The 27,277-nt window shown below is 61.2% G+C and overlaps 1 protein-coding gene across 1 annotated transcript; it reads left to right on the top strand.

Moving 5' to 3' along the window:
* The first annotated feature begins 177 nt into the window (after positions 1-177).
* SLC9A1 (solute carrier family 9 member A1) lies at positions 178-27,277 on the top strand. The gene is made up of 12 exons (XM_063177319.1): positions 178-505; positions 18,930-19,390; positions 20,918-21,168; positions 21,753-21,970; positions 22,389-22,591; positions 22,810-22,899; positions 23,233-23,303; positions 23,452-23,625; positions 23,733-23,847; positions 24,190-24,291; positions 24,566-24,638; positions 25,338-27,277. The coding sequence occupies exons 1-12, from the start codon at positions 178-180 to the stop codon at positions 25,658-25,660; spliced, it is 2,409 nt and encodes an 802-aa protein (XP_063033389.1). The 3' UTR covers positions 25,661-27,277.

Here is a 27,277-nt window from a genome sequence, read left to right as displayed (position 1 = left end):
GGCGCCGCCCCGCCGGTGCCTCCCTGGGCCGCGTCCCGCCCGCTGTGTGGGCCGAGCCCGGCGCCGCGGCCGGCCCAGCTCCGCTCGGGCTGTGGCGGGGCGGCTCCAGCGCTCGCCGCCGCGGCGGCCCCGCCGCCCCCCGCCCGCGCCCCGCGCCCCTCGGGCCTCGCCGCCGCCATGGGCGCCGCGGCCCTGCGCGCCCTGCCCTGGGCGCTGCTGCTGCTGGGGCCGCTGCTGCCCGGGCAGGTCCTGCAGGCCAACCCCATGCTCACCTCCGAGGGCCAGCCCGCGCCGCTGCCCGGCGGCGCCGTGCCCGGCTTCACCGCCGCGCCGCCCGCCGCGCCCGAGGAGATCCACCCGCTCAAGGAGCAGCCGGCCAACGGCTCGGCCGAGGGGCACGCCAAGCACCGCAAAGCCTTCCCGGTCATCGGCATCGACTACACGCACGTCCGCATCCCCTTCGAGATCTCCCTCTGGATCCTCCTGGCCTGCCTCATGAAGCTGGGTAGGTGGGCGGCGTGGTGGGGGCGTGCGTGGGAAAGGGCCTGCGGAGGGCCTGGGGAAGGAGGGACCCCCGGGCAAATGGGACAGAGACCCCCAGGCATCACAAAGAGTGACCCTCGTGAGCATCTGCCCCGAGAGAGCCGCCGAGCATCCCGGGCGGGACCCCCCAACCGGGTGGGACAGACACCCCCAGCCATCCCAAGGAGTGGCTCCTGAGAGCATCCCGAGGAGCGACATCCTAGGGAGAGACCCTCTGGACATCCCAGGGTGGGACCACCCCAGACATCGCAGTGCAAAATCTGCTGCACATCTTCTGCAGAGCTCCCAGGCCGGCTGGGCCGGGGTGGGCACTGCTCTCCCCGCGACCTTGGCTCTCTGTCCCGGGCCTGGGGGACAGCAGCATCCCGGTCCCTCCACTCCCACTGGGACCGGCCTGGGCATGCTGCTGACCCTGCTTGGGCCAGGTCTGCTCTCCTGCCTGTGACACCCAGGGAGGAAGCGCCCCGTTTGCTCACTTCCTCCCTAACCACAGATGCTTTCTGTAACCTTGGAGAAGTCCCTCAGAAGCCTCCCGGTGCCCGGCCTCCCCTTCCTCCCCCTCCGCAGCAGCAGAGCGGGGCGCCTTTGCCCGTGCTGCATGCACAGCGTCCCGAGATTCCTGCATTAAAGAGAGCGGCTGGGGCTGGAAAAGGCACCTGCTGGGCTGAGCCCGGGATGCCCCGCTCTGGGAGAGCATCAGAGCATCCCTCTGCCGGGGTGGGGGCTGTTGACAAAGTGTTTTCCAAACTTCTGCAGCTGGATCAATAGCAGCCGAATTAGCCCAAACTGTGACGCGGTGGAGCCTGCTGTGCTGTCCCCGGCAGTGCAGAGGTTGAGCTGGCCCTGCTCCCATCCCTGGCGATACAGCCAGGGGGACAGGTGGAGTGTTTGCCTTGGAGCAGGTGAGGAGGGAAGGGAGCTCTGTGCTCCTTCGTTTTGCTCCTCAGTTGCCAGCAGTGGTTTGATAACACTCATTTATGGGGTGCTGCAGCTTGCTGAGGGAAATCTTGCTTTAGGAGCTTTCTAAAGCTGGTTCCTGTTGTAAACTGTGCCCTGTCCTGGTCTGGAGGGCTCTGAGAGACCCCCAGGGCTCAGATCCTTCCTGCCCAGCTGCTCCTCACATACCCCATCCCCTTCCCGGCCCGCTGAGCGTGCGTGGGCAGGTGCAGCCCCATTCCCACAGTGCCTCCCGAGTGCTTTATTTACGTGCAGGCGGAGGAGTGAGAGCACTTCAGACCCGCAGGCTTGTCTGGGAGACAGGCACTGAGGACAGGCTGGAGCCAGGTGGGCTTTGTGCCTTCCTGGCGTTCCCCAGAGCACCTGGGGTGGAAGGTGCCTCTGCCTGGGGAGGCCGGGCTCCCTTCGCAGGGCTCCCTTCGCTGTGGCACTGCGCCTTCAGCGCTGCTCCCGGAGCAGGGAGTGATGAAATCAGGAATATCTGTGCGGAAGCTGGAGCAGAAAGGAGGGGCCAATGGCCCGCGGGCCTGCCGGGGAAAGCTGGCAAACAGCAGGGCGAGCAGAGCTCAGGGGATGGAGGGGACACCCAGCACTGTCACTGATGTTGTGAGGAGGGGACACCCAGCACTCCGTGTCACTGCTGCCATGGGGAGCTGACACCCAGCAGCCTGTGTCTGATGCTGTGAGGAGGGGACACCCAGCACTCCGTGCCACTGCTGCCATGGGGAGGGGACACCCAGCGCCCTGTGCCACTGCTGCCATGGGGAGGGGACACCCAGCACCCCGTGCCACTGCTGCCATGGGGAGGGGACACCCAGCACCCTGTGCCACTGCTGCCATGGGGAGGGGACACCCAGCACCCTGTCACTGCTGCTGTGAGGAGGGGACACCCAGCACTCTGTCACTGCTGCCATGGGGAGCTGACACCCAGCAGCCTGTGTCACTGATGCTGATGTGGGGAGCTAACGCTCAGCACTCTGTGTCACTGCTGCTGTGAGGAGGGGACACCCAGCACCCTGTGCCACTGCTGCCATGGGGAGGGGACACCCAGCACTGTCACTGCCGCCATGGAGAGGGGACACCCAGCACTCTGTCACTGCTGCCATGGGGAGCTGACACCCAGCAGCCTGTGTCACTGATGCTGATGTGGGGAGCTAACACACTCAGCACTCTGTGTCACTGCTGCTGTGAGGAGGGGACACCCAGCACTCTGTCAGAGTGCTGTGGGAGCTGCTCCTGCCTCCCTTGCCCGCAGCCAGGGCTCCGTGGTGCTGCTGCTGCTGCAGGAGAAGTTGTGGCTGTCGGCTGTCAGCTCTTTGATGCTGCACGAGTCTTATGCAAGACTGCGTGTTTCGAGGGGGGTATTTGAGGAGAGGCTGCCCTGCAAGTCTGGCAGAGGTGGCACGTGCTGTGCAGAGCTCCAGAGGTGCTGGGTATGCCAGAATCCACACCTCAGCTTACCCTCAGCTGTGGCAGGGCCTTGGCACAGGGCGGTCCCGGGACACCCCTTTCCTTGGCCTCCTTTCCTCGTTTTGCATTCTTGTCGTGCTGCCTTGACAGGTAATTCCCCAGTTGCAGGTACAGCTCCCTGAGTTTGTGAGCAGCCAAAACCCTCTCACTGCTCTGTGTCCCTCTCCCAGCCCCATCCTTCCTGCCCTGCATCACGGGGTGCTGTTCAGCAGCAGCAAAATAGGCTTTTTCCACGCAGGGATGGCTCTTACACAGCTGGGCACTGCTGGCAGCCCAGCCTGGAATGGCAGGATGGGGCTCACAGAGCCCTGGCTCCCCACACCAGACAGGGTCTGCAGCATCCCATTTCCAGCAAGGGAACAAGGGGAATGATAAATAGAACAGGATTTTGTGCTTCCTCCTTCTCCTCGCACAGTCAGTGTGCATTATTGATGCATCGGGGTGATCCTGAGGGGACCAGCATCATCTCTTTCCAAGAACAGGAATTCCCAGGGTGTGGGCTGTGCATGACAGCTCAGCCCCTCCTGCGTGCCCCCCTCCAGCCCCACAGTTCTCCTTGCTGGCTGAAGCTGCTGAATGAGCCACAGGTTGCTCCAAAAGTGAGTCTTCAGCCCCCTGAGTCACTGCAGGGCGTCGCCCACCCTCGGGCAGTGCAGGGTGACCATGTTGAGGAGCCCAGGAATGCTCCCAGGGCTCTGCTCTGCAGCCTGACCTTGTCCTGTTGCTCAGCTTCCCCCTTTTGCTCCTGATGCTTTACACAGCTCTTCAGACTGAAATGCATCCAGGGCATTTGTCCTTTCTCCAGCAGCTCTCACCGTGGGTTTGTTTGGGGAATCAGAGGTGTGAGCTGAGCCCTTGCCCTTTGCTGCAGATTTTGTGAAGTGCCTCAGAGGAGTTGGTTTGTGGAGGGTCCCTCACCGGGCAAGGCACAGGGGATGTGTGTCCCCAGCGTGTCCTGCAGGCGTGGGCTGTTCTGCTGTGCTAATCCCCCTGCAGAAGGGGAAGCTGCTGCTGGCTGCTTTGCTTAATACTCACATGATATTTTGGGCTGAGTAGGGGAAGAGGGGCGAGGGGCAGCTACAACCATGTGCAGATCAGGTCTGGTGGTGGCCTGGCTTTGCCAGGAGAAGCCTTTGCAGTTGCAGGTTGCAGCCAGACGTTGTCCCAGCCTGTTGTACTGTTGCAGAAGGCCAGACCTTCCCAAAACAGCCCAGTCAGGAGCTCCCTGTGCCCTTCTCCAAGGTTTGCAGGGGTGTTGTGAGGCTCCTTCACACCGTGCCCAGGGAGAGGTTGGTGAGCTGAGGGGATTCCCTGCAGGAAAACCTGCTCTCCTCTCTGACGATTGACCTTTCAGCTCACGTGGCTCCCAGAGACGTTGAGGGGAATTCAAGTTGGACTGTAAATACGTCCTCGTTTCAGGGGAAAGGGAAGGAGTGAGTCAGGAATGTAAATAACAGATTGTGGTCAGCTTTGCTGGCTGCGCTGGGCCCAGCAGGCAGAGCTCTGTGGTGAGCACCAGCTCCCACCCACCCTGGAGGAGAGCTGGGGCTACCTGTGCCCTGGCACAGCTTGCCCAGAGCAGCTGTGGCTGCCCCATCTCTGGAAGTGTCCAGGGCCAGGCTGGACAGGGCTTGGAGCACCTGGGACAGGGGAAGGTGTCCCTGCCCATGGTGAGAGGTGTGGAACTGGGTGGGCTTTGAGGTCCCTGGGATATGGGGGGTGTGGAACTGGGTGGGCTTTGAGGTCCCTTCCCACCCAGACCATTCCATGATTCTGTGACTCCTGGTGCCCACCAAGCTGCTCTATCACTTCCCTCCTCTGCAGGAGAAACCAGGATGGAAAAATCCTCATGCATCAAGGTAAAGGCAGTTTAATGAAGCAGAAGCAAAGGTCACGTGCGGAAACAAAGGGAAACAAAAGATTTATTCTCTACTTCCCATCAGCAGATGATGTCCAGTCACTTCCTGGGAAGTTCCTTCAGAAGCAGGGTGGCTGCTCCGGAAAGCAAATGTCCTGATTAGAGCTGCCCACCCTCTCTTCCTCTGTTGCCTTTGCGTGATGTGGTGTGTGATGTCCCCGTGGTCAGTGTGGGACAGTCCCAGCAGGGTCCCCTCCCAGCCCCAGCTCCTGCTGGGGGTCAGTGTGGGGCAGCTTGGGTGCTGTGAGCAGCTCGGGGTGTTATCAGCCCCCTCCAGCCACCACGGAGGGCTCAGGTGGGGCAGAGGGGCTCAGCTGAGCCGGAGCCAGGCCGTGGGGACATCCCTCCCTGTGTCCCCATGGCAGGGACCATGCTTGCATGAGGCAGTGCTTGCAGCTGAGCTCCTTCACTCACCGCTGCTGCTCACTGTGACAGTCACTGAGTCACTGCTGTGTCTCTCCTTCCCCTTGGCAGCCCTGCTGTGTCTGGGAGAGAGGATGTGAGCCCAACAGGCCAAGTACCAACGCGTTCTGCTGCCACCCCACAAACCAGCCCGAGTCACCTGCAGGGCTCTCCCTGCCCCTCCACAGCCAGTGACAGCTGCCAGCGCCAGCCTGGCACTCACAGGGCTGTCCCCAGCGTGTCCCCACCCTGTGCCTGTTGGGCTGGTGTAAAACGAGCTGGGGACGGAGCCGTGCTCAGTGAGCAGAGCCCAGAGCTGTGCTGGGGTGGGCTGTGTGGGGACACCCCGGTGCCCTGGCAGGTTTGGTGTCACAGCTCAGCCCTCTGTGCCAGCACAGTGCCCTGCTCGGTGACACTGCTTTGAGAGCTCCAGTGCTGTGTGGGGACACGCTGGTGCCCGGGCAGGTTTGGTGTCACAGCTCAGCCCTCCGTGCCAGCACAGCACCCTGCTCGGTGACACTGCTTTGAGAGCTCCAGTGCTCCCCAGCGCTGCTGTGCCTGCAGAGGAGCAAGATTAGGGAAGGTCCCGGTGCCTGTGAGCTGGTGATAGGAGCTGGGAGAAGAAGGGCAGAACCTGACGGGTGCAGGTGGGGTTGTGGAGCCCCACAGAGGCTCAGGGCATGGGGGTGGCTCCTGTGCCTGGAGGAGAAGAGACAATTTCAAAATTGCCACAGAAACGTTTGTGGAAGCTGGTGGCTGCTGGCTGGCAGCGAGATTTGGGTGCTAAAACTCTTGGGTGTTAAAACACTTGGGTGCTTTTCAAACGTTTTTATCAGCCCACATCCCTGCCCTGGAATCATGGCTTTTGGAGGAGCCACCCCAAGGTTTTACAGAGCCCTGGGAGTGGAGGAACCTGAGATTCCTGTGGGCTGATAAGCAGGGTGGGAAACCTGCTGTGGTGGTGGCCCTGGATGGAAGAGCTGGATCTTGAGGCCAGACACAGCAGGAACACCCCAGAGCAAAGCCACTGGCGTGGGGACACCTCTGCCTGTGCCACCTGCAAGGGAGGGAATGGCACAGCCAGGAAACGTTGCCAGGGGAGCTGTGCCCAGTGTGGGGAGTGCGTGTGTGTGACTCCCCAGGTGTGCTGGGGTCGCCTCTGTGGCCCTGGTGCACCCCAGGTGTGCCCTGCTGGCCTGGGGGAAGGGGCTGTTCCTGCTGGATCCTGGCCCTGGCTTATCCAGGTTCCCTCTCTGGGCCAGAGGGAAATGTTTGCCTCATTCCTGGTTGCAGTGTTTGTCCTACAACCTGGCTTATCTCTGCTGGCTGCAGACACGGGGTGGTGAGAGCTTGGGGATCACCCCAGTGTCCCCCCTTGTCCCAGGGAGCTGGGCCTGGGGAGAGGCTGTTCAGAAAGGATTTTGGAGTGCTGCTGCAGCTGGTGCCACACAAGTGTAAATTGTCGTGATGATGAATTTAAACAGTCTCTTCCAGTGCAGACTTGTTGCATTCCCACTTCCTTGTTGGGGGATGATCTAAACATGCTCTGGCTTCCTTTTCCCCTGCTTTGCCATCTCAGAGAAAACAGCCACAGCATTTATTTTTTCCTCTGTGATCTGCCCGTTGCTGGTGTCTGAGCTAAAAAAACATCCAAACTGTTCCCTCCATGGATCTGAGAAAACCATTAGTTTAATTATGGTTGGAAGAGTGAGGGATTCCTGCTGTGCGGTGCGGGATGGTGATGGAGTGGGGAAAGCAGCACAGGTCTGTGATCACAGCCATTCCTCCCTGGCGAGCCCTGATGTCCATTAAGGCAGGATCACACCCCATGGCAGCCTTGCCTCTGCTCCCTGCAGGGACCCTGCTGCCCGTGGCAGCTTCTGGGCCTCAGGGCCCTCAGGAACCAAAGCTTTTGTTTCAACCCATTTACCAGCAAAGGCCTGGAGACCTGGTGCTGGGGTCAGGGCTGGGCTGGCTTCCCACACGGGCTGGGGATGGAATTTGGGGTGTGGGTGCTGCACGTGCTGGGGCAGCCAGGGCCCAGCTTGGTGCTGGCCTGGGTCTCAGGAGATGGCAGGAGCTGGCCTGGCTCTCAGGGACATGCCAGGTGCTGGCCTGGCTCTCAGGGACATGCCAGGTGCTGGCCTGGCTCTCAGGGACGTGCCAGGTGCTGGCCTGGCTCTCAGGAGATGGCAGGAGCTGGCCTGGCTCTCAGGAGATGCCATGGAGCTGGCCTGGCTCTCAGGAGATGCCATGGAGCTGGCCTGGCTCTCAGGAGATGCCATGGAGCTGGCCTGGCTCTCAGGAGATGGCAGGAGCTGGCCTGGCTCTCAGGGACGTGCCATGGAGCTGGCCTGGCTCTCAGGACATGCCAGGTGCTGGCCTGGCTCTCAGGAGATGCCGTGGAGCTGGCCTGGCTCTCAGGAGATGGCAGGAGCTGGCCTGGCTCTCAGGGACGTGCCAGGTGCTGGCCTGGCTCTCAGGGACATGCCAGGTGCTGGCCTGGCTCTAAGGGACGTGCCAGGTGCTGGCCTGGCTCTCAGGGACATGCCAGGTGCTGGCCTGGCTCTCAGGGATATGCCAGGTGCTGGCCTGGCTCTCAGGAGATGCCATGGAGCTGGCCTGGCTCTCAGGGACATGCCTTGGAGCTGGCCTGGCTCTCAGGGACATGCCAGGTGCTGGCCTGGCTCTCAGGACGTGCCAGGTGCTGGCCTGGCTCTCAGGGACATGCCAGGTGCTGGCCTGGCTCTCAGGACATGCCAGGTGCTGGCCTGGCTCTCAGGGACGTGCCAGGTGCTGGCCTGGCTCTCAGGAGATGGCAGGAACTGGCCTGGCTCTCAGGAGATGCCATGGAGCTGGCCTGGCTCTCAGGGACATGCCTTGGAGCTGGCCTGGCTCTCAGGAGATGCCATGGAGCTGGCCTGGCTCTCAGGACGTGCCAGGTGCTGGCCTGGCTCTCAGGACATGCCAGGTGCTGGCCTGGCTCTCAGGGACATGCCAGGTGCTGGCCTGGCTCTCAGGACGTGCCAGGTGCTGGCCTGGCTCTCAGGGACATGCCAGGTGCTGGCCTGGCTCTCAGGAGATGGCAGGAACTGGCCTGGCTCTCAGGAGATGCCATGGAGCTGGCCTGGCTCTCAGGGACGTGCCAGGTGCTGGCCTGGCTCTCAGGAGATGCCATGGAGCTGGCCTGGCTCTCAGGGACGTGCCAGGTGCTGGCCTGGCTCTCAGGGAGATGCCTTGGAGCTGGCCTGGCTCTCAGGGACATGCCAGGTGCTGGCCTGGCTCTCAGGGACATGCCAGGTGCTGGCCTGGCTCTCAGGGACGTGCCAGGTGCTGGCCTGGCTCTCAGGAGATGGCAGGAGCTGGCCTGGCTCTCAGGAGATGCCATGGAGCTGGCCTGGCTCTCAGGAGATGCCATGGAGCTGGCCTGGCTCTCAGGAGATGCCATGGAGCTGGCCTGGCTCTCAGGAGATGGCAGGAGCTGGCCTGGCTCTCAGGGACGTGCCATGGAGCTGGCCTGGCTCTCAGGACATGCCAGGTGCTGGCCTGGCTCTCAGGAGATGCCGTGGAGCTGGCCTGGCTCTCAGGGACGTGCCAGGTGCTGGCCTGGCTCTCAGGGAGATGCCTTGGAGCTGGCCTGGCTCTCAGGGACATGCCAGGTGCTGGCCTGGCTCTCAGGGACATGCCTTGGAGCTGGCCTGGCTCTCAGGGACATGCCAGGTGCTGGCCTGGCTCTCAGGACATGCCTTGGAGCTGGCCTGGCTCTCAGGGACATGCCTTGGAGCTGGCCTGGCTCTCAGGAGATGCCATGGAGCTGGCCTGGCTCTCAGGACGTGCCAGGTGCTGGCCTGGCTCTCAGGGAGATGCCATGGAGCTGGCCTGGCTCTCAGGAGATGCCATGGAGCTGGCCTGGCTCTCAGGGACATGCCAGGTGCTGGCCTGGCTCTCAGGGACATGCCAGGTGCTGGCCTGGCTCTCAGGGACATGCCTTGGAGCTGGCCTGGCTCTCAGGGACATGCCTTGGAGCTGGCCTGGCTCTCAGGGACATGCCAGGTGCTGGCCTGGCTCTCAGGAGATGGCAGGAACTGGCCTGGCTCTCAGGGACGTGCCAGGTGCTGGCCTGGCTCTCAGGGACGTGCCAGGTGCTGGCCTGGCTCTCAGGACATGCCATGGAGCTGTTGCTGCCCTGAGCCCTGCAGCTGACCCGGGCTGGCTTGTGGGGTGGCAGCAGAACGTGTTGATCCTTGGCCTGTTTGGTGCCCATCCTTTCTCCCAAACTGCCCAATCCCCCAGCCACAGCTTGCCCACCGTACCCAGAGATGCTGGGGTTCCCTTGGGAGTTACTGGGGTGGAGGACAAGGCTTTTGTCTGCAATTAATGCAGCTGAACAGTTTCCTCTGGGGTTTGAGGGTTGCACATGGGAGAAGGGAAATGCAGGTGGTGGTGCAGGGCAGAGGGTCGTTCTTGGGGTGTCAGTAATCCTGTGGCACTGAGGGACTGCAGCCCCTCTGTGCAGACGAGACACAGATAACTCTCTAGCACTTGTACTCACCAGATGCTCATTAGACTTGCAAATAAATACTAATTTATCACAATCCTTCCCTTTTCCCTCCTGCAAGCCCTGGTTTTGGCTGTAGGTGCAAGGCTGGTGGGGGCTCTGAGCCTGTCCCAGGATCATGCAGGGCCTGGTCCTTGGTGCAGCATCCTTGGAGCTGTGGGCACCAACAGTAATGGGCATGAATTGCTGCAGCTGCCTTGTAAACATTTGCTTTCTTTTTATTTTTTTTTTTCTTCTGTTTTGGGTCCCCAAGGCCTAATTTGCTCAAATAAAACCCGAAATCCACACGGAATACTCTGTGGAAACACAGCCTTGCTGAGTGGAGCTGGAGCTGGGCTGCACCTCATCCCTGCACTGGGCTGCCTGAGTCAGCAGCAGCTTTCTCTCACCCATTGGGGCTCAAAACTGCCAGCGTGGGTTTGATGAACACCTCAGTGAGATCAGGGCCAGACAGCTTCCAAGGGAGCAGCAGAGGAGCAGGAGATGGTTTGGGTTGAACCAAGTGCTGGTGGTTGAGTCTCTCACTGCACTGAGGTCCCACCATCTGTTCCCCGTGGTGCTGGATACCTCAGGGACCACTCTGATTCCACAGTGCCTTCCAGCTGTGCGTTAACCTTGTCGTGTTCTGTTCTTTGGCTCTTTCCTGGGGCAGCAGAGCTCATGTGTTCCTGCTTGGGAAGGAGGAAACCAAAGTGAAAGCTCAGCAGAACGGGCGTGCACACACTCGTTGCTGCCTGTTTGCCAGGAGGGGCAGGATCCAGGCTGAGCCTTGCTTGGAGTGGGGCACAGAGATGAATCTGGTGGTGTGTCACCTCTGGAGGTACAGAAATGGTGGTGTCTCACCTCTGGGGGTACAGAAATCTGGTGTCACATCACCCCTGTCTCTTGGGGCTCCTTCCCAGACCCTGCCTGCGTAAGAAGGGCACGGCTGAGGCTCGTTTGAAGTTGGGCTGGTGTTTTGAGTGGAGAGCTTAGGAATGCAAAGTACTTTTTTAGTCAGAGAGACTAAAGAGAACACACAGATTTTCTCGGGTTGCCCAGGAGTGACTCACAAACATCTCAGCATCCGAGGTCTTTGTCTCCAGAGAGTTGCAATGCAATCGACCTCCAGGGACAGCACTGAACAGAGGGAAATAATTCCCCTCTCTTGTGCAAGACACACACTTGCAGAGCAGACACCCGTGGCAGCAGTTTATTCCCAGTGCCTGGAATTATTCTGCATTTTGGAGTCTCGACATGCTCGATCCTAATGACGGCTTTGGAGAGAAGGCAGCTTCCCACCCCACTGCTGGAGGTTTAACAGCAGACACCCCAGGGGCACAGATTTAAGCACATGCAGGCCTTTGAAGAGAAGAGCTGGTGTTTCCAGCCCTGTTGGTGCCTCGGTTTCCCTTGGGAACGCTTTTCCCACAGCATCCCGTCGTGGCTGGGATGGAGTTGGAAGGCTGGGGTGGTGCTGAAGGCTGGGATGGTGTCTCTGAGTGCTGGGATGGTGTCTCTGGGTGCGGGGATGCTGTCTCTGTACTGGGGCAGAGGTGACAGTGGCCGTCGCTGGCGCTGGCTCCGGACGCGCTGCTGGCGTGTGCTGAGAGCGGTGTTGCTCTGTCTGGGCTTGCAAAGCCCGGCAGCAATCAGTGCTAATTGCAATTACCGCCTCCCCGCTGTCCGAGTGGAGACCAACAGGTTGTTTCCTGAAAAGCTTTTGTTTGTCTTTCCTGCCCGTGTTCCTGGTAGGAAGCCTGCCCTTCCTGGGAAGGGCGGCTGGCATCGCCCTGCTGGGGACTGTGTCTGTGCTCACCTCAGGCTGGCTCAGGTTTAGCTCTCCCCAGGGCTTCAGCCGGAGCTGGGCATTGAATGCTGTGTGCTGTGGCCGAGGGTCAGGAGCTGGGGGAGCAGCTGGAGCCTTGTTCTGGGTGACCAGGCTCTGTCTGCTTGCATCCCCCTGCTCCAGAGCCTCCATCTTCATCCAGCAGTGTGAAGGTTCCCTTTGCAGCACGCAGATGTTCGCCGGGAGCATTCTGTTCCAGAAATCCCCTGGCACTGACCCCTCCTAGCCCAGCTATTCGAGGCATCCAGCGCCTTGTAGCAGCTGAAGGAATCTGGAAGAGCGTGGCTGCTGAGAGCCAGTTATGTTTAGCTCCTCGTCCCTTTCCCTGCAGCTAAAGAAGTTTTTCTAGACCCTAAACATCCTCAAAATGCACGAGTCCAGCTGCTGTCACTGTTCTGAAGGGCATACACCTGGATGAGGATGCTGTTATCCCGTAGAAAACTCACTTTTGCAGGGTAAACGAGCTGTGCCAGGAATTATAAATAAGCTTGCGGGCCTGGCTGCAAGCTGCACCCACCCAGAGCTGGTGGGGAAGAGTCAAAGCGAGCCTGGAAGCAGCCACAGCAGAATCTGGGTGGCAGTTTGTCCCCGAGCGCCCCGTGCCCAGCTGCTGCTGGGTGAGTGCCACGGGCTGCCGAGGAGTGACGGTCCCGCCCCGCAGAGTGAGTGGAGCCTGCCCAGGGGCTCTGAGCAGGTTTGGTGGTTGCAGCTTGGTTTGGGAGTGGCTCTGGAACGTGCCCGTTCCAGGAATGCAGTCGGGGCTACCGGGGAGCTCCAAACCTGCGCTGGTGTCCCAAAGCCCCCTGGGCTGGGTGAGCCTTGGGTCGCAGGGCAGCTCCAGACCTGCGGAGGGGAGGGGGAGAGCTGCTCCGTGCACAGCTGGGCACAGCTGGGCCTGCAAGAGGATTTTTCCACACGTGGTGGCACCGAGCCTTGAAGCCTCCCGTTGGTTCTGTGCTTTCCTCGCTGCTTGGAATGCTGCAGCCGTGGGGTGACAGTCCAAGGGTCTCGCAGTCTTTCATGGCAATTAGGTCTTTCTTAATATGTGCTTTTCTTGCAGAGTGTCCTTGCCTTCCCTTCTGGTGTGAAGGAGAAGCGTTATCTAAACACAGGACTGGAAATCGGGAGCTGTGGGTTCTCACACCAGCTCTGACGCCACTCACTTGGGGACGTGGGCAAGTCCATTTAATGTCTTTTGTCTCTCATTTCCTTTTTACAGCTGGGAGGAAATTAATACCAGCTCTGTAAAAGACTCCCAATTGATCTGTTAATTTCTTGTGAGTGCTTCGAGATAAAACCAGAGTACGTGCCCTTGCTGCTCTGAAAAAAAACCAGTGTTCAAGTGTTTGTGCTAAAGGCCTCTGTCCATGGATTGTTCCTCAGGGATGAAGGCTGCAGCAGCCAGGCCTCCTGCTCTGGCTGTACCTTGAGGGCTCACCAAGCCATTCTCAGGGTCCCCCTGTGTGGAGCCAGCTCAGGCTGTGGCTTGTGGCTGCTTGGCTGAGCTGCAGCAAGGCTGGTGCCTGGCAGTGCCTGCTTTTTGTCCTGTGCCTTTCAGGTTTTGAGTCACCCCAGGGCTTGCCTGATGCTATCAGCCCTGTTTTATCTCCAGCAAAGCAGCAGGGTCCAGCGGGGTCACCTTCCCACACACACCTGGCCCAGGTGCTGGGGCTGTACCAGGCACCCTGGGGCTCCTGTCACAGCAGCTCCTTCCTGGTGCCCTGGGCTGTTTGCTTTGGGTGGGAGAGAGGGGTAAAACCAGGGGCAGGTGGGTGGGGCTGAGCAGAGTGTGCAGGCACAGGGGTGGTAATGTCACACCAAGGGGAAATACAGCAGCCCTTTCCCCATTGGCACGGCTCCTGATGGCTGTGGGCCGTGGCAGCATGGCTTTTGGGGACATTGTGTGCAATCCAGCTGGGCAGGGTCACAGCCAGGCTGTGCTGGGCACCCTGGGCAGGCAGACCTGGGGACCAGCCCAGGGCTCCATCCCATCCCACCCCATCCCATCCCATCCCATCCCATCCCATCCCATCCCATCCCATCCCATCCCATCCCATCCCATCCCATCCATCCCATCCCATCCCATCCCATCCCATCCCCATCCCATCCCATCCCATCCCATCCCATCCCCATCCCATCCCATCCCATCCCATCCCATCCCATCCCATCCCATCCCATCCCATCCCATCCATCCCATCCCATCCCATCCCATCCCATCCCCATCCCATCCCATCCCATCCCATCCCATCCCCATCCCATCCCCATCCCATCCCATCCCATCCCATCCCATCCCATCCCATCCCATCCCATCCCATCCCATCCCATCCATCCCATCCCACCCCATCCCATCCCATCCCATCCCATCCCATCCCATCCCATCCCATCCCATCCCATCCCATCCCATCCCATCCCATCCCATCCCACGTGGATGCAGTGGATCCCCACTCCTGAAAATGCCTGTGGGCTGTGGGGCAGGGCTGATGCTGCCCTGAGCACCAGCCTGGTTGCCCACCCGAGTTTGGGGTGCAGCAGTGACCCCGAAACCAGGGCTGGGTGTTTTGCTTTTCCCTTCTGCCCGTGCTGGCTTTGCACGCTGTGCCCACGGCCAGGTTTGGAGGGTGGCTCTGTGGCCCTTGTGTGGGATCTGCATCTGCTCATGACTCACAAAAAGCAGCATAAATTAATTACCTTCCTGGTTCTTGGCTTTGCTTCGTAATTAGCGACAACAAAATAATGAGGCTTGAGTGAAACATTTGGTTTGTTCTGGAGGAAATTGTTGTGCTAAGAAGCACTTTCTGTACCTGTGCCTTAACACAAAAAACAAGAAGTCAACTTCTCACCAGGAAATGGCATTTTGGGGTGGAAAATCAAAGCTTTTCCGTTCTGGACACTGGAGCCACTGGGTGCTTAAAAGGCTGCCCAGGTCAACCCAAGCTGCTGAAAGCAGCCCAGAAGGAGCTGCAGGGGAGCCCTGGGGTGAGCTGCACCTGCATTAAACCCTGCCTGCTCCCTGGTGAAACAGAACGGGGTTTGGCAAAGCCCAGACTGCCCTCCCAGTGGGATGCTGTGGGCATCAGCCAGCTTGGGGCTCTGTGGGGCTGGGATTTCAGGGCACGTGGTGCTGCTGGAGCTTGTGAGAGGCACTGAATGTAATTTAAGTACAGTGGTTTTACCCCCTCTCCTGGCAGGGTGACACCAGCCGTGGCCTCGCTCTATTTATAGGTGTAGAGCACCAGCTTTTTAATTCCTTTTGAGCAAGTTCAATTTTCATCCCCTTCCCTCGAGGCTCCCCACTGCATCTGGTGCAGCTCTCTCCGTTCTCCTTGTTCCCTGTCTTTGCTGCTGGATCCGGCTCCATTTTCCAAGGGAGAGCAGAGCAGAGACACCCCGAGATCCCTGCTGGAGCCACAGCACTCAGCAGAGCCTGGCTGGTCCCTGGGCAGGCCAGGGCAAGAGGAATCCACTGTGGTTTTGTGAGGGATAAATGGAAGAAGCTGCAGCCCAGCTCTGGAGGGCTGGGATGGATTTTCCTCTGCAAAATGTTGTGTCACTGCATTGCCATCCTCACAGGGCTTTAACCCGGCTGGGTCCTACCCCATCCTGGGCCTGCCCAAAGCACAGCATGGGAAAGGCAGATCCCAGAGCTCTGCAGCCCCTGGAGCCCAGCCCAGCCCTCCTTCCCTCCCTGCTGCTCCTTCCACGCACAGAGAAGGGCACGGTGCTGAGTCACGGCTCCGTGCATCGCTTGTCCCCAGGGCTGGTGACACATGTGTGATTTTGGGGTTCAGCCAGCAGGGTGTCAGTGTGCGGGGCTCTCCGTGTGTCACACAGGAGTGTGGGAAGGTGAGCACACCTGCTGCACCTGGGCTTGCTGCTGCCTGCCCAGCCTGCAGGGTTGTGGTGGCCCTCGGAGGGGCCCGGTGCTGTCAGACACTCGTGTCTGCTCCAGCCCTGCTCTCTGCAGTGTCCTTCAGAAGGGCAGCCCTTCTGAGCATGCCTGCTCTTCCCAGAGCAGCCAGCTCCACTCCCAGCCACGCTGCAGCCCAAACCAGCACCTGCCCGGGCTCCCCAGGGCTGGGAGAGCATCACCTGGGGGGCTTCACTGCCCCTTCCCAGACTGACCCTTCATGTACCCCCAGAGCAGCATCCCCAGGCTGGGAGAGCATCACCCACATGGCTCCACTGCCCCTTGGACCCTTCATCCACCCCCTCCTTCCAGAGCAGCATCCCCAGGCTGGGAGAGCATCACCTGGGGGCTCCACTGCCCCTTGGACCCTTCATCCACCCCCTCCTTGCAGAGCAGCATCCCCAGGGCTGCGAGAGCATCACCCACATGGCTCCACTGCCCCTTGGACCCTTCATCCACCCCCTCCTTCCAGAGCAGCATCCCCAGGCTGGGAGAGCTCCTGGCCCTGGTGAATAATTGAGTGATTCCTCCTCTGCCTGCTGGAGCCTGCAGCTGCTGCGATGAGCCTGGCCAGGATGGGGCGTTTGTGTGAGCACTCTCCTTTCTCGCGCCTCCTCTGGGCTGACAGGATCCTCCTGGAAGCATCCTGGCTCTCATGCTGAGGCCGTGTCCCTGCGTGGGTGTTTGGGAATGTGGGGTGAAGCCTCAGGGGCATCCGGCTTAACCATGAACGTGCCGGGCCCTTCAGCTGTGCCTGTGCTCCCTTCCCTGCTCCCTCCTGTCCAGCAAATCCACTGACCCCAAAATAAAGACCAGAAATGCTCAGAAGCAGCAGAGCAGCCTTTGTCAGAGCAGCTTTCCTTGCCCGAAATCTCTTTAATTGCCAGGATGGGATTTCCTCCAGATCTGCAAGTGCTCAGTCTGTGGTTGAAACTGGGGTTCCTGTCCCTGGTTCCTTTCTGCCCCGACCCAAGGAATTGCTGCCCACCAGTGTGTGCCCTGCTGGGCACGTGGCAGCTGGCTGTGTGGCGTGGGCAAGGAGCTGTTTTCACAGGAGCTGTTATCTCCTGCACTTCCTTCTCTGTGTTTGCTCAACCCCTCGGGGTTCACGTTTGACCCAACTGTCTTCTCTCCTTTAATGGCTCGGGTGTGTTTGATGCTGGTGAGAGGGAGCTGCTCCCATGGGGTTTGTTTTCCAAAGGAGGAAGCTTGGGTGGCTGTGCGTGCCCTGTGCTGGGGATTTAGGGATCAGGGGTCACATTATTATTATTTTATTGCTATTATTATTATTATTTTATTGCTATTATTATTATTATTATTATTGTAATCTTTAATGCCATTATCAAGGCTTATTCCCCTTTCTGCTGCCCCTTGGCTGGGCATTGTCCTCTCCCAGCATCCTGCATAGCCTTGCTCATCTTCCAGGAGGGAAGTTGAGGCACAGGGCTGGGATCAAAGCACTTCACCCTCGCCTGGCCTCGTCCTTCCCACCAGTCACCCCCAAGCATCCCAAGGTGGGATGCTGGCTCCCACCAACAGATGGGTACCAATGAGCTCTGGGATGCTCTAAAAATACTGAGCGGAGCAAGCAGGGAGCAAAAAATGGCTGAGATTCAGTGAAATCAAAGGCATAATTAAAATGCAGCCCGTGTAAGTGTATTTTTAGGGCCCCACAAAAAGGCTGTAAACCACTGAATTCCCATCAGCGCACGAACGTTCCAGTTTAATGGAATCCTGGGGCCTGTGGGGAAGAAGTGAGAGATGCTTAATTGTCAGTGTTTGTGTTTTATTCATGATTGAACATACTTAGCAAGCAGAAACTGCCCTGCTGTCGGCTTCTCGCTGCTTGTGTGGCTTTAGGCCTTGGTCCAGCCAGAAACTGCCCGGTGTGCTGGAAGGGTCGGTGGCTCCCAGGGTTTGCAAAGGGGATTATCACCTCCCCTCCCACGGGAGCTGCGTGCCAGGGCTGCCTTGGGGTGCCCAGAGCTCGTGTGGGCTCCAGGAGAGAGGGGAAATCCCACGGGGGTAAATCAGGGGCTGGGAAGTCCCTGAATGCAGGTGCACGGGGCTGGGGGTGCCTTGGGACAGGGTTTGGTGTTCCCAGCTCCTCCTGCCTCCCTTTGTGCCCATCAAGCTGTGTGCTGGGGGCAAAGCCAAGGCAGGCTGCTGCCAGCATCCCTGTGGCACCTGGGACCTTCTGGAGCAGCTGGAATGGCTCCTGGAGGGGTGAATCCTCTGGGTTCGCTCAGGCTGGAGCCTGTTCCTGCAGCTCAGGGGGATCTGGGGGCTGATCCTGCCCCAGGACCTGCGTGGGGCTGGGGGCTGTGCTCCTCGGGGAGGGTCTGTGCACCTGCGGGGTGTCTGCAAGGTGCGGGAGGGCTGAGCTGGCCGTGGCACAGGTGTGGCCCCTGCGGGCTCGGGGGGATCTGGCTCCTGCTGGAGGGATGGAATCGGGTGTGGGATTGCTGCAGATGGCACGGCCGGAAGGAACGCAGGAACGCGGCATGCCAAGGCAGGGCTCCTTATTTTAAACTGCTTCCCTTGCCAGGGAACAAATATGCCTCGCTTCAAAATAATAATGATGAAGGCTGGGAGGAGATGCAGGGAGCCCAGAACCCTCTGTGGGTGTTGGTGGCTGGCAGGTGCCCGGCTGGGGTGCTGGGTGGGAATGTCATCCCAGCGGTCAGGGCTGGCTCAGGGATTTGCCTTTGGGGTTGTGCTGGGGTTGGAACGGGGGAAATGTGTTCCCTGTCACCCTCGCCCCAAGGATGCATCCTGTCCCTGCTGCAATCAGCTGTGTTAAACCTGCAGGAGGGAGCATTGCATCCTGGAATGCACCAAGCAGCAGCTCCCATCCGCATCCCACCGTGCCCTGTGCCAGGGATGCCCGGGGATGGGGCTGGCCTGGCACGCTGGGAACGGTGGCACCGGTGGGCAGGCTGCTGTCTGATGGGAGGGAAATGCCACTGCCCGTGTGTGCCTGGGGGCAGTGCTGCAGTGGGGAGAGCTGGAGCGGGGACTGCTGTGTGGGGAGAGCTGCAGGGCTGTCACAGGCAGGGACACCTGCCATGGCCACCCTGGGGCCCACAGGGCATGTCCCAAGGGTGGCTGTCACCTGCTGCTGGGACTCTGAGCGTCCTGGCCTGAGACCAGCAGCACCACGGTCTGGTTAAGCTGCAGTTTCCACTTGACAGAGCAGGGCAGGAGGGGAAACTGAGGCACACGAGGAGTGACAGGTCACGAGGAGTGCTGGGAACTGGTCCCTGGCTCTGGCAGGGGTGTCCCCTGCAGACAGCATCCTCCATTCCTGTACCCAACGTGTCTCTCCCTCTCTCCCCCTCTCCAGGCTTCCACGTGATCCCCTCGGTGTCCAGCATCGTTCCCGAGAGCTGCCTGCTCATCGTGGTGGGCCTTCTGGTCGGGGGGCTCATCAAGGGGGTGGGTGAGAAGCCCCCCATCCTCAAGTCGGACATCTTCTTCCTGTTCCTGCTGCCCCCCATCATCCTGGACGCCGGCTACTTCCTGCCCCTGCGCCCCTTCACCGAGAACCTGGGCACCATCCTCATCTTCGCCGTGGTGGGCACGCTCTGGAACGCCTTTTTCCTGGGGGGGCTGATGTACGCCGTGTGCCAGCTGGGCGGGCCGGGCCTCAACCACATCGGCCTGCTGGCCAACCTGCTCTTCGGCAGCATCATCTCGGCCGTGGACCCCGTGGCCGTGCTGGCCGTCTTCGAGGAGATCCACATCAACGAGCTGCTGCACATCCTGGTCTTCGGGGAGTCGCTGCTCAACGACGCCGTCACCGTCGTGAGTGCCCTGGGGAGCGGGGTTGGCTCGTCCCGGGGTGGGGGCACCTGCCAGGGCCGTGCCAGCTGCCTCCTGGCGGCTCCACCTGCACCAAACCGTGTCCAGGTGCAAAGCTAAAGGCAGAGCTTGAAACACTGCAGAGGTGGGTTGAGGTGGAGTGATGCTCCTGGAGGGCTGGGGAGGCAGAGGGCACCTGCCCAGTGAGCCTCCTGGTGCCATGGGCTCTGGGAGTCTGCTCTCCTGGCTGGAATTGCTGTGTGCCCCTCAGCCTCTTGGTAGCTGGGCTGTGGGAATCTGCTCTGCTGGCTGGAGTCACTGCTGTGCCCGTGCCTGCCCTGCCAGGGGCTGCCCCTGGCTCAGGCAGAGCTGCCCTGTAGCTGCTGCTCTGTCTCTCCTTTCACATGGTCGCTGTCCTGCAGCTCCCAGGAGGTGGGAGGGCAGCACATCCGCCATGCAAAGGGAGAACTGGAGGGGCTGAGGCCAGGCTGGAGGGGCTGAGGCCAGGCTGGCAGCCCCCCCGGATCACCCCCAGCCCCTCTGCGAGCAGCAGCTTTGCAGGGACCTTTGGGAGGTGGGGCCAGGCCTGCTCCCTTTCCAGAGGACATCACTGTCCAGGTGCTGGCTTGGCTGTCAGCGTGGCCTTCTCCTCTCTGCAGAGCTGACCTCTAAACTGACTCCTAGCCCACTGCTTTTTCCTGGCTCCTTTCCCACATCCCAGCTGTCCATTCCAGAGCTGGCTGCTCAGCCCCTGCTGACAAGGTTCCTGGTGACAAAGAACACTCTGTCCCACCACGGGGCTTTTTCCAGGCAGTTCTCCCCCGTTTTTCAGCAGAGGGGTGCCTGCAGGGTCTGTGTCCCCACTCTCATCCCTGGGGAATGCCTTTGTGTGCCCCTGCCCCTGTCCCACCCAGGGCCTGGCCCCGGCAGGCAGGAGCTGGCACCTCGCCCTCTGTTCCTGCTATTCCTGCAGGATGCCCTAAATCCTGTTCCCATCCTGACGTGTGCTTTAACATCCCTGCAGTGTCTGGGGCTGGGAGAAGCCAGCACAGCCCAGAGTCTTTCCCTCGGGTTTCCCTCAGCTGCAGAAGCCGCCTCAAGGGTTTGGGCTCTTCTCTGGGCTGGGCAGGGCAGATGGGGCTTTGCTCTCCATGCATCTGTCAGGAGCCCCCCAGCCTGGATCTGTCCTTTCCTGCTCGTTGGGAAAACAGGAACGGGCTCTGGCTGCTGACCAAAGGCCCTCCTGGCACAGCGGGAGGGCAGAGCTGTCCCAGACACATCTCTGTGTGTCCCTGTGGGCACCGAGGGCAGGGAGCTGGTACCCCTGGGTCTGTGTCTGGCGCAGCAAAGCACCAGCAGCTGCCTTTGGTGTGAGCCCTGGCCAAGCACCCGGCTCGGGGTCACCAGGCAGGGACACGGCTCAGCTCAGGTGTGCCACACTCCCTGGACAGGAGAGGTCTCCTCTGAGCTGAGGCTGTCCCCCCCTAGCAGGGGCACAGTTTGAACCCTGCTCTCCTTTGTCCCTGCCAGGTCCTCTACCACCTGTTTGAGGAGTTTGCCAGCTTCGAGCAGGTGACCATCCTGGACATCATCCTCGGCTTCCTCAGCTTCTTCGTGGTGTCGCTGGGCGGGGTCCTGGTGGGCGTCATCTACGGCGTGATCGCCGCCTTCACGTCGCGCTTCACCTCGCACATCCGCGTCATCGAGCCGCTCTTCGTGTTCCTCTACAGCTACATGGCCTACCTGTCTGCCGAGCTCTTCCACCTGTCCGGCATCATGGCGTGAGTGCAGCGGGCAGGGAAGGGGAGCCCTCCTGTCCCTGGGACCCTCAGGGGTTTGTGGGGTGTGTGACCACAGTCCTGGCCTACCTGTCTGCCGAGCTCTTCCACCTCTCCGGCATCATGGCGTGAGTGCAGCGGGCAGGGAAGGGGAGCCCTCCTGTCCCCAGGGCCTTTGAGGGGTGTGTGACCACAGTCCTGCCTGGCCCAGCACGGTCACTGCGTGCCCAGTGAGGCCCAGGGCTGTGTTTGGGCTGGGATATGCAAGGAGGGACACCAGAGATGTGGGTCTGGGAGTTGTCCCACAGACCCCGGGGTGCTGGCAGCCTGTTCCTGTTCTCCCGGGCACACAGGAGCAGGCAGGGCCTGCTGAGCATTCAGGACACCGTGGGTTTGTGCTCCAGGGCTCACTCCTGCCCTGCCAAGGGAAGGACAAACCTCATGTTGCCTTGAATATTTGCTGGTGGTTCCTAATGCCCGTGCTGCCCTGGAGTTTGGTGTCACAGCACAGAATGCTGCTGCAGGGCCCGGGCCTGGGGCTGTCCCCATGTCCCCATGGCTGCTGAGGGCCCCAACCTCACCCCCAGGCTCATCGCTGCTGGTGTGGTCATGCGGCCCTATGTGGAAGCCAACATCTCCCACAAGTCCCACACCACCATCAAGTATTTCCTCAAGATGTGGAGCAGTGTGAGCGAGACCCTCATCTTCATCTTCCTGGGCGTCTCCACCGTGGCTGGTCACCACTACTGGAACTGGACCTTCGTCATCAGCACGCTCTTCTTCTGCCTCATCGCCAGGGTGTTGGGTGAGTGTCAGTGTGGTGGCAAAGCCCTCAGTGGTAAAAGAATCATGGCATGGTTTGGGTTGGAAGGGACCTTAAAGCCCATCTCGTTCCAGCTGCCATGGTCAGGGACACCTTCCACCATACCAGGCTGCTCCAAGCGCTGTCCAGCCTGGCCAGGGTGGGCACCTGGGTCATGGTGAACTCTCAACCATGATGGTTTGTCTTGCAGAGGAGGCTGGAGATGCCTGGGTGGCATGGCTCCACCGTGGGCATCACCCGTGCTGGGGAGATGGGGCTGAGGCCGTGGTGGTGCCAGACATGGGGTGGAAGCTGCCGTGGGATGTTGAGATGAGCAGACAGCCCTGAGGGGCTGCAGGGTGGGCTCTTTGGGACTGCAGGGGACCCTTGACCACTCCCCCAGGACTGTGCTGTCCCCCAGGTGTCCTCGTGCTCACCTGGTTCATCAACAAGTTCCGGATCGTGAAGCTGACGCCGAAGGACCAGTTCATCATCGCCTACGGGGGCCTGCGGGGCGCCATCGCCTTCTCGCTGGGCTACCTGCTGGACTACAAGCACTTTGGCATGAGGGACATGTTCCTCACGGCCATCATCACCGTCATCTTCTTCACCGTCTTCGTGCAGGTGGGTGGCACCCGCCCAGGCTGTGCTTCCAGGGGGAGGGGGCTCTCACGGCCGTGTGGAGAGTGGGAGCCCATCCCCACTGCATCCCTACCCTGTCGCTGCCCCGCGTCCCCAAAACGCTGCTCAGTGACACCCACAGCGGGTTGGCTCTGCTGAGCCCATCCCGCCCCCACCACTGTGCCTTGGGCAGAGATGTAGCCCCCCCTGTCCCTCCCCAGGGCATGACCATCCGGCCCCTGGTGGATCTGCTGGCTGTGAAGAAGAAGCAGGAGACGAAGCGCTCCATCAACGAGGAGATCCACACGCAGGTAACGCGTGCTGCCTTAGCCCTCTGCTCTCCCTGCTTCTGCCACCTCTGGCACTGGGACCTGCCCCTAGATCAGAGCCCAAGGTAAGGGGGCAGAGCGAGGGCTCTCCCCGTCTGTGTCGTGCAGTGCCCGCTCTGACCCAGACCCCCAGTGCCTGTAGAGCCAAGCCCGGTTGTGTGGGTCCGTCCTGCCCTCCCAAAGCCCATCCTGGACCCACAGCCCTGATTTTACACACCCTGAGCGCCCTCCCCGTGTGTCAGTGTGGGTGTCCGGGGAGGGAAGGGGTGGGGAGGAGCCCTCCAAGCGGCTCACACCGTGGACCATCTCTTCCAGTTCTTGGATCACCTTCTGACGGGGATCGAGGATATCTGTGGTCACTACGGGCATCACCACTGGAAGGACAAGTGAGTAGGGAGGTTTGGTGGCTGGGGAAGGGTTTCAGTCACCACCCAGAAGGTTTCACAGCTCTGTGGGAGCGGGGAATGGGGAGTGGGAGTGGGCCAGGGCCAGGGCTGAGCTGTGTCTGCCCCTCCTGTGCCCCGTCCTGGGAAGGCTGAACCGCTTCAACAAGAAGTACGTGAAGAAGTGCCTGATCGCGGGGGAGCGCTCCAAGGAGCCCCAGCTCATCGCCTTCTACCACAAGATGGAGATGAAGCAGGCCATCGAGCTGGTGGAGAGCGGGGGCATCGGCAAGATCCCCTCTGCCGTCTCCACCGTCTCCATCCAGTGAGTTCCTTGCCCTGGGCACCTCCCTGGCCCCCTGAGTGCTCCCTGCCCTTGGGTGCTGTGTGGCCGTGGTGGTCTGTGGCTCTGAACCCCGTCTGTCCGTGCAGGAACATCAACCCCCAGACCCTCCCTCTGGAGCGCGTCCTGCCGGCCCTGTCCAAGGACAAGGAGGAGGAGATCCGGAAAATCCTGCGCACGAATCTGCAGAAAACCAGGCAGAGGGTGAGGTGTCCCCTGGCACTGTGCGTGTCCCCTGCCCTTGTGCTCCTGGCCTGACTCTTCTCCCCCAGGAGGCTTTTCCTCCTGGGACGGTGCTGGGGTACTCTGAGGGCCAGGCTGATCTGGTCAGTGGCTGAGCCCAGCCCTTAAACCCTCATTGGGCCAGGGTGGATCAGGATCAGGCATCCCGTGGTGGCACACAAGGGAAGAGCCCTGAGTCTGCCTGGGCCTGCTCTGCCCACTGGTGGCTGTCCCATCCATCTCCAGGGAAAAAGGGGCTGTGACCTTTCTCTCCCTCTCCGTGTGGGATTTTAACCCATCTCCTTTTCCGGGATCTGTTCCCAGCTGCGCTCCTACAATCGGCACACGCTGGTGGCTGACCCCTACGAGGAGGCCTGGAACCAGATGCTCCTGAGGAGGCAGAAGGCCCGGCAGCTGGAGCAGAAGGTGCTGGGGAACACCAGGGTGGGCAGGATGGGGGCAAGGGGGGCTTCCCAGCCTGGGAGGGCGCAGGGAGGGGGCTGAGGTTGGATGCCAGAGGGGGACCCCGAGCCTTGGGGGTCCTGTGATTGCCCCAGGCCCCAGGAAAGTCCCTGGAGCAAGGCTGGGAGGATCTGTGCCTGTGTGCTCTGCGTCCCATTGCTGCTCCTGCTCATCCCCATGTCCATCCCCTACCCATCCCTGTGGCCACGCTGCTGACGGTGCCTTGCTCCCGTTGCAGATGAACAACTACCTGACGGTGCCGGCGCACAAGGTGGACTCACCCACCATGTCCCGGGCTCGCATCGGCTCAGGTAGGTGGGAGGGGCTGCCGAGGAGCGGCACTGCCCTCACCTGGAGCCCTCGGAGCTGTCCTGCACCTCCGCAGCTCCCTGTGGCGCTCCAGCCCCGATTGTCCCCGCCCTGCGCCCATCCAGCCCGGCCCAGAGCGCTGCTGCTCCGAGCAGAGGCGCCCAGCTGGCTCCCAGCACAATTCCCTGGGAAGGCAGGTTGGGCAGTCCCAGATGTGGGGCACATCTCTGTCTGTGCCCCTCCCGGGGCAGGCATCAGGACTGCTTAGCCCAGTACCTGTTGCCAGTGCGTTCCCCGTTTGTCCTGGCACATTGGCTTTGGCACCCTGGGTTCCCCCTGTCTGGACCTGTTGCCAGTGCGTTCCCCGTTTGTCCGTGGCACATTGGCTTTGGCACCCGCGGTTCCCCCTGTCCCGTGCGTCCCTCCCGCTCCGGGGACGGGGTGCCGGGTGTGCCGGGTGTGCCGGGTGTGCCGCGGCTGCCGAGCCCGCGCTCCATCGGCAGAGGGCAGCTTCGCCCTTCCCGGTGGAGCCGGGCTGTCGGCAGCTCCGCTGGGCTGTGGAATGGGGAACAGGAGTTACACCGCTGAACTGGAGATCAGCGAGACAGCCCAGGCACCCCGGCCCCAAACACACATCTGGGGGGCATCACCGGGGGTCCCTGAGAGCCCCCCCTCCCTGCCTGACCCCTCTGTGCCCCCAGACCCACTGGCCTACGAGCCCAAGGAGGACTCGGAGAACCTGCCCATCATCACCATCGACCCCGCCTCGCCGCAGTCCCCCGAGTCCGTGGACCTGATGAGCGAGGAGCCCAAGGGCTGCAGCGGCCTCCCGCCCTCGCCCGAGGAGGATGAGGAGGGGCTGGTGATGCGGGTGAAGGAGCCTTCCTCGCCGGGGACTGACGACGTCTTCACGCCAGGGAACGGGGACAGCCCCAGCAACCAGCGCATGCTGCGGTGCCTGAGCGACCCCGGCCCGCGGCCCGAGCCCGAGGAGGGGGAGCCCTTCATCCCCAAGGGCCAGTAGCTGCTGGCACACGGCCTCCAAAGCGTTTCTCTCTCTCTGTTCATTCATTTGTTCTTTGCTCTCCGTTTTGGTTTCTTGTCACTACACACTGGGTTCAGCCAGGGGAGCCTGTCCTGGCTGGACTGGGATTGCCAGGACAGCTCTGCCCAGCGAGCCCTGGGCTGGCCCCAGCGAGCAGGGAAGGGGCCCCGGGATGCCCCGGGCTCCTTGGGCTGCGTGGCCTGGGGGTGACGGACGATTTTCCGCCCGGGATTGGGATTTGCAGGTGCCTCTCAGCCCCCGCGGGGCTCCCCGGAGGCGCCCACCCACTCAGGACCTGCGGCCGGCTCTGACCAGGGGTCTCCACAGTCACTCCCATGGCACAGCCCCCCTCTGCCCTCTTTGCCGTGCTTCACTGCCCCTCGCCTTGCTCCGGAGCGGAGAGACGGGACAGCAGGAGCTGTCACGGGGCTGGCACGCACACACACACACAGAGACACAGATACACACACACGCATGCATGCACACACACGCACACACACACACACACAGACACACAGATACACACACACGCATGCATGCACACACACACACACGCGCACACACACACAGACGCACAGATACACACACACACATGCATGCACACACACGCACACACACACACAGACGCACAGATACACACTCACACATGCATGCACACACACACACACACACTCTCACACACTCACACACTCCCCGTGCCCCCTCACCTCGGGCTCCTGCGCTGCTCCCTCGCCTTGGCAGCTCCCCCGTGGGCCCGGCTGTGCCTGGGATCCTCCCTCCTGGCCTCGCATTTCATGCCAGGTCTTTTCAGAGAAATACTCTAGAGCCATGCAGGGGGAAGCTGGGACCCCCTCGCTTTGAGCAGCCTCTCCATCCCTCCTGGAACTGCTGTCACCTGTCCCGTGGGGACCCTCCCGGGGCCAGCCTCGGCCCCTCGCCCTGTGCCAGCGCGGCAGCGGCTGCTCCTTAACCAAAGACAGGCCCGGGGTGTGCCAGGGGGGTTGCTTGCCCCCGGGGTGTGCCAGGGGGTTGCTTGTCCCCGGGGTGTGCCAGGGGGTTGCTTGTCCCCCTGCAGTGAGAGGAGCTGGGAGAGCCGAGTGCCAGCTCCCCCAGCGTGGGGACTCCTTGGATCCCAAAGGTTGGTGGCACGGGCACGACTGGGGGTGCCGGGGGGCCTGGAAGGGCCCATCTTTCCCCAAGGCTCGGGAGGGATCACTGGGCGTTCTGGTGGCTTGCAGCCCTCCCTGGCTCAGGCGTGCCCTGTGTCTGTCACCTTGTCCCCCACCTTGTGCCACCACGGGGTGCTCACCGTCCCTGCCCGGGACCCCCGGCCGCTGTCCCCTCCCCGTGCCGTGCCTTGCCACGCTCTGCCCGCTGCCTTGGTGGGCACCTGCCGCCCGTGCCACCCGCCCCACGCCCCGCTGGCACCCCCAGGGCCGGCGCCCGCACCTCTGCCTGCTGCCCTGCTCTGTGTCCAGGAGGAAAAAAAAAAGCAATGGAAATTCTCTTGTATAAAAAGGAAAAAAAAAAAACCCACATGTAAAGAGATTCTTGGTTTTTATCATAAATATTCTAATAAATTAATGTTAATTTTTA

The sequence above is a fragment of the Melospiza melodia genome, chromosome 27, assembly GCF_035770615.1.
Source record: "Melospiza melodia melodia isolate bMelMel2 chromosome 27, bMelMel2.pri, whole genome shotgun sequence".
Classification (NCBI taxonomy): domain Eukaryota; kingdom Metazoa; phylum Chordata; class Aves; order Passeriformes; family Passerellidae; genus Melospiza; species Melospiza melodia.
This window is presented reverse-complemented; position numbering and strand designations above follow the sequence as displayed.

What these genes read in the sequence shown, in the direction of transcription:
- SLC9A1 (XM_063177319.1), top strand. Translation starts at nt 178, where the DNA reads ATGGGCGCCGCGGCCCTGCGCGCCCTGCCCTGGGCGCTGCTGCTGCTG. An exon ending in CACCTGTCCGGCATCATGGC is followed by an intron (nt 21,169 to 21,752) that starts GTGAGTGCAGCG and finishes CCTCACCCCCAG; the next exon opens with GCTCATCGCTGCTGGTGTGG. An exon ending in CCGGGCTCGCATCGGCTCAG is followed by an intron (nt 24,639 to 25,337) that starts GTAGGTGGGAGG and finishes CTGTGCCCCCAG; the next exon opens with ACCCACTGGCCTACGAGCCC.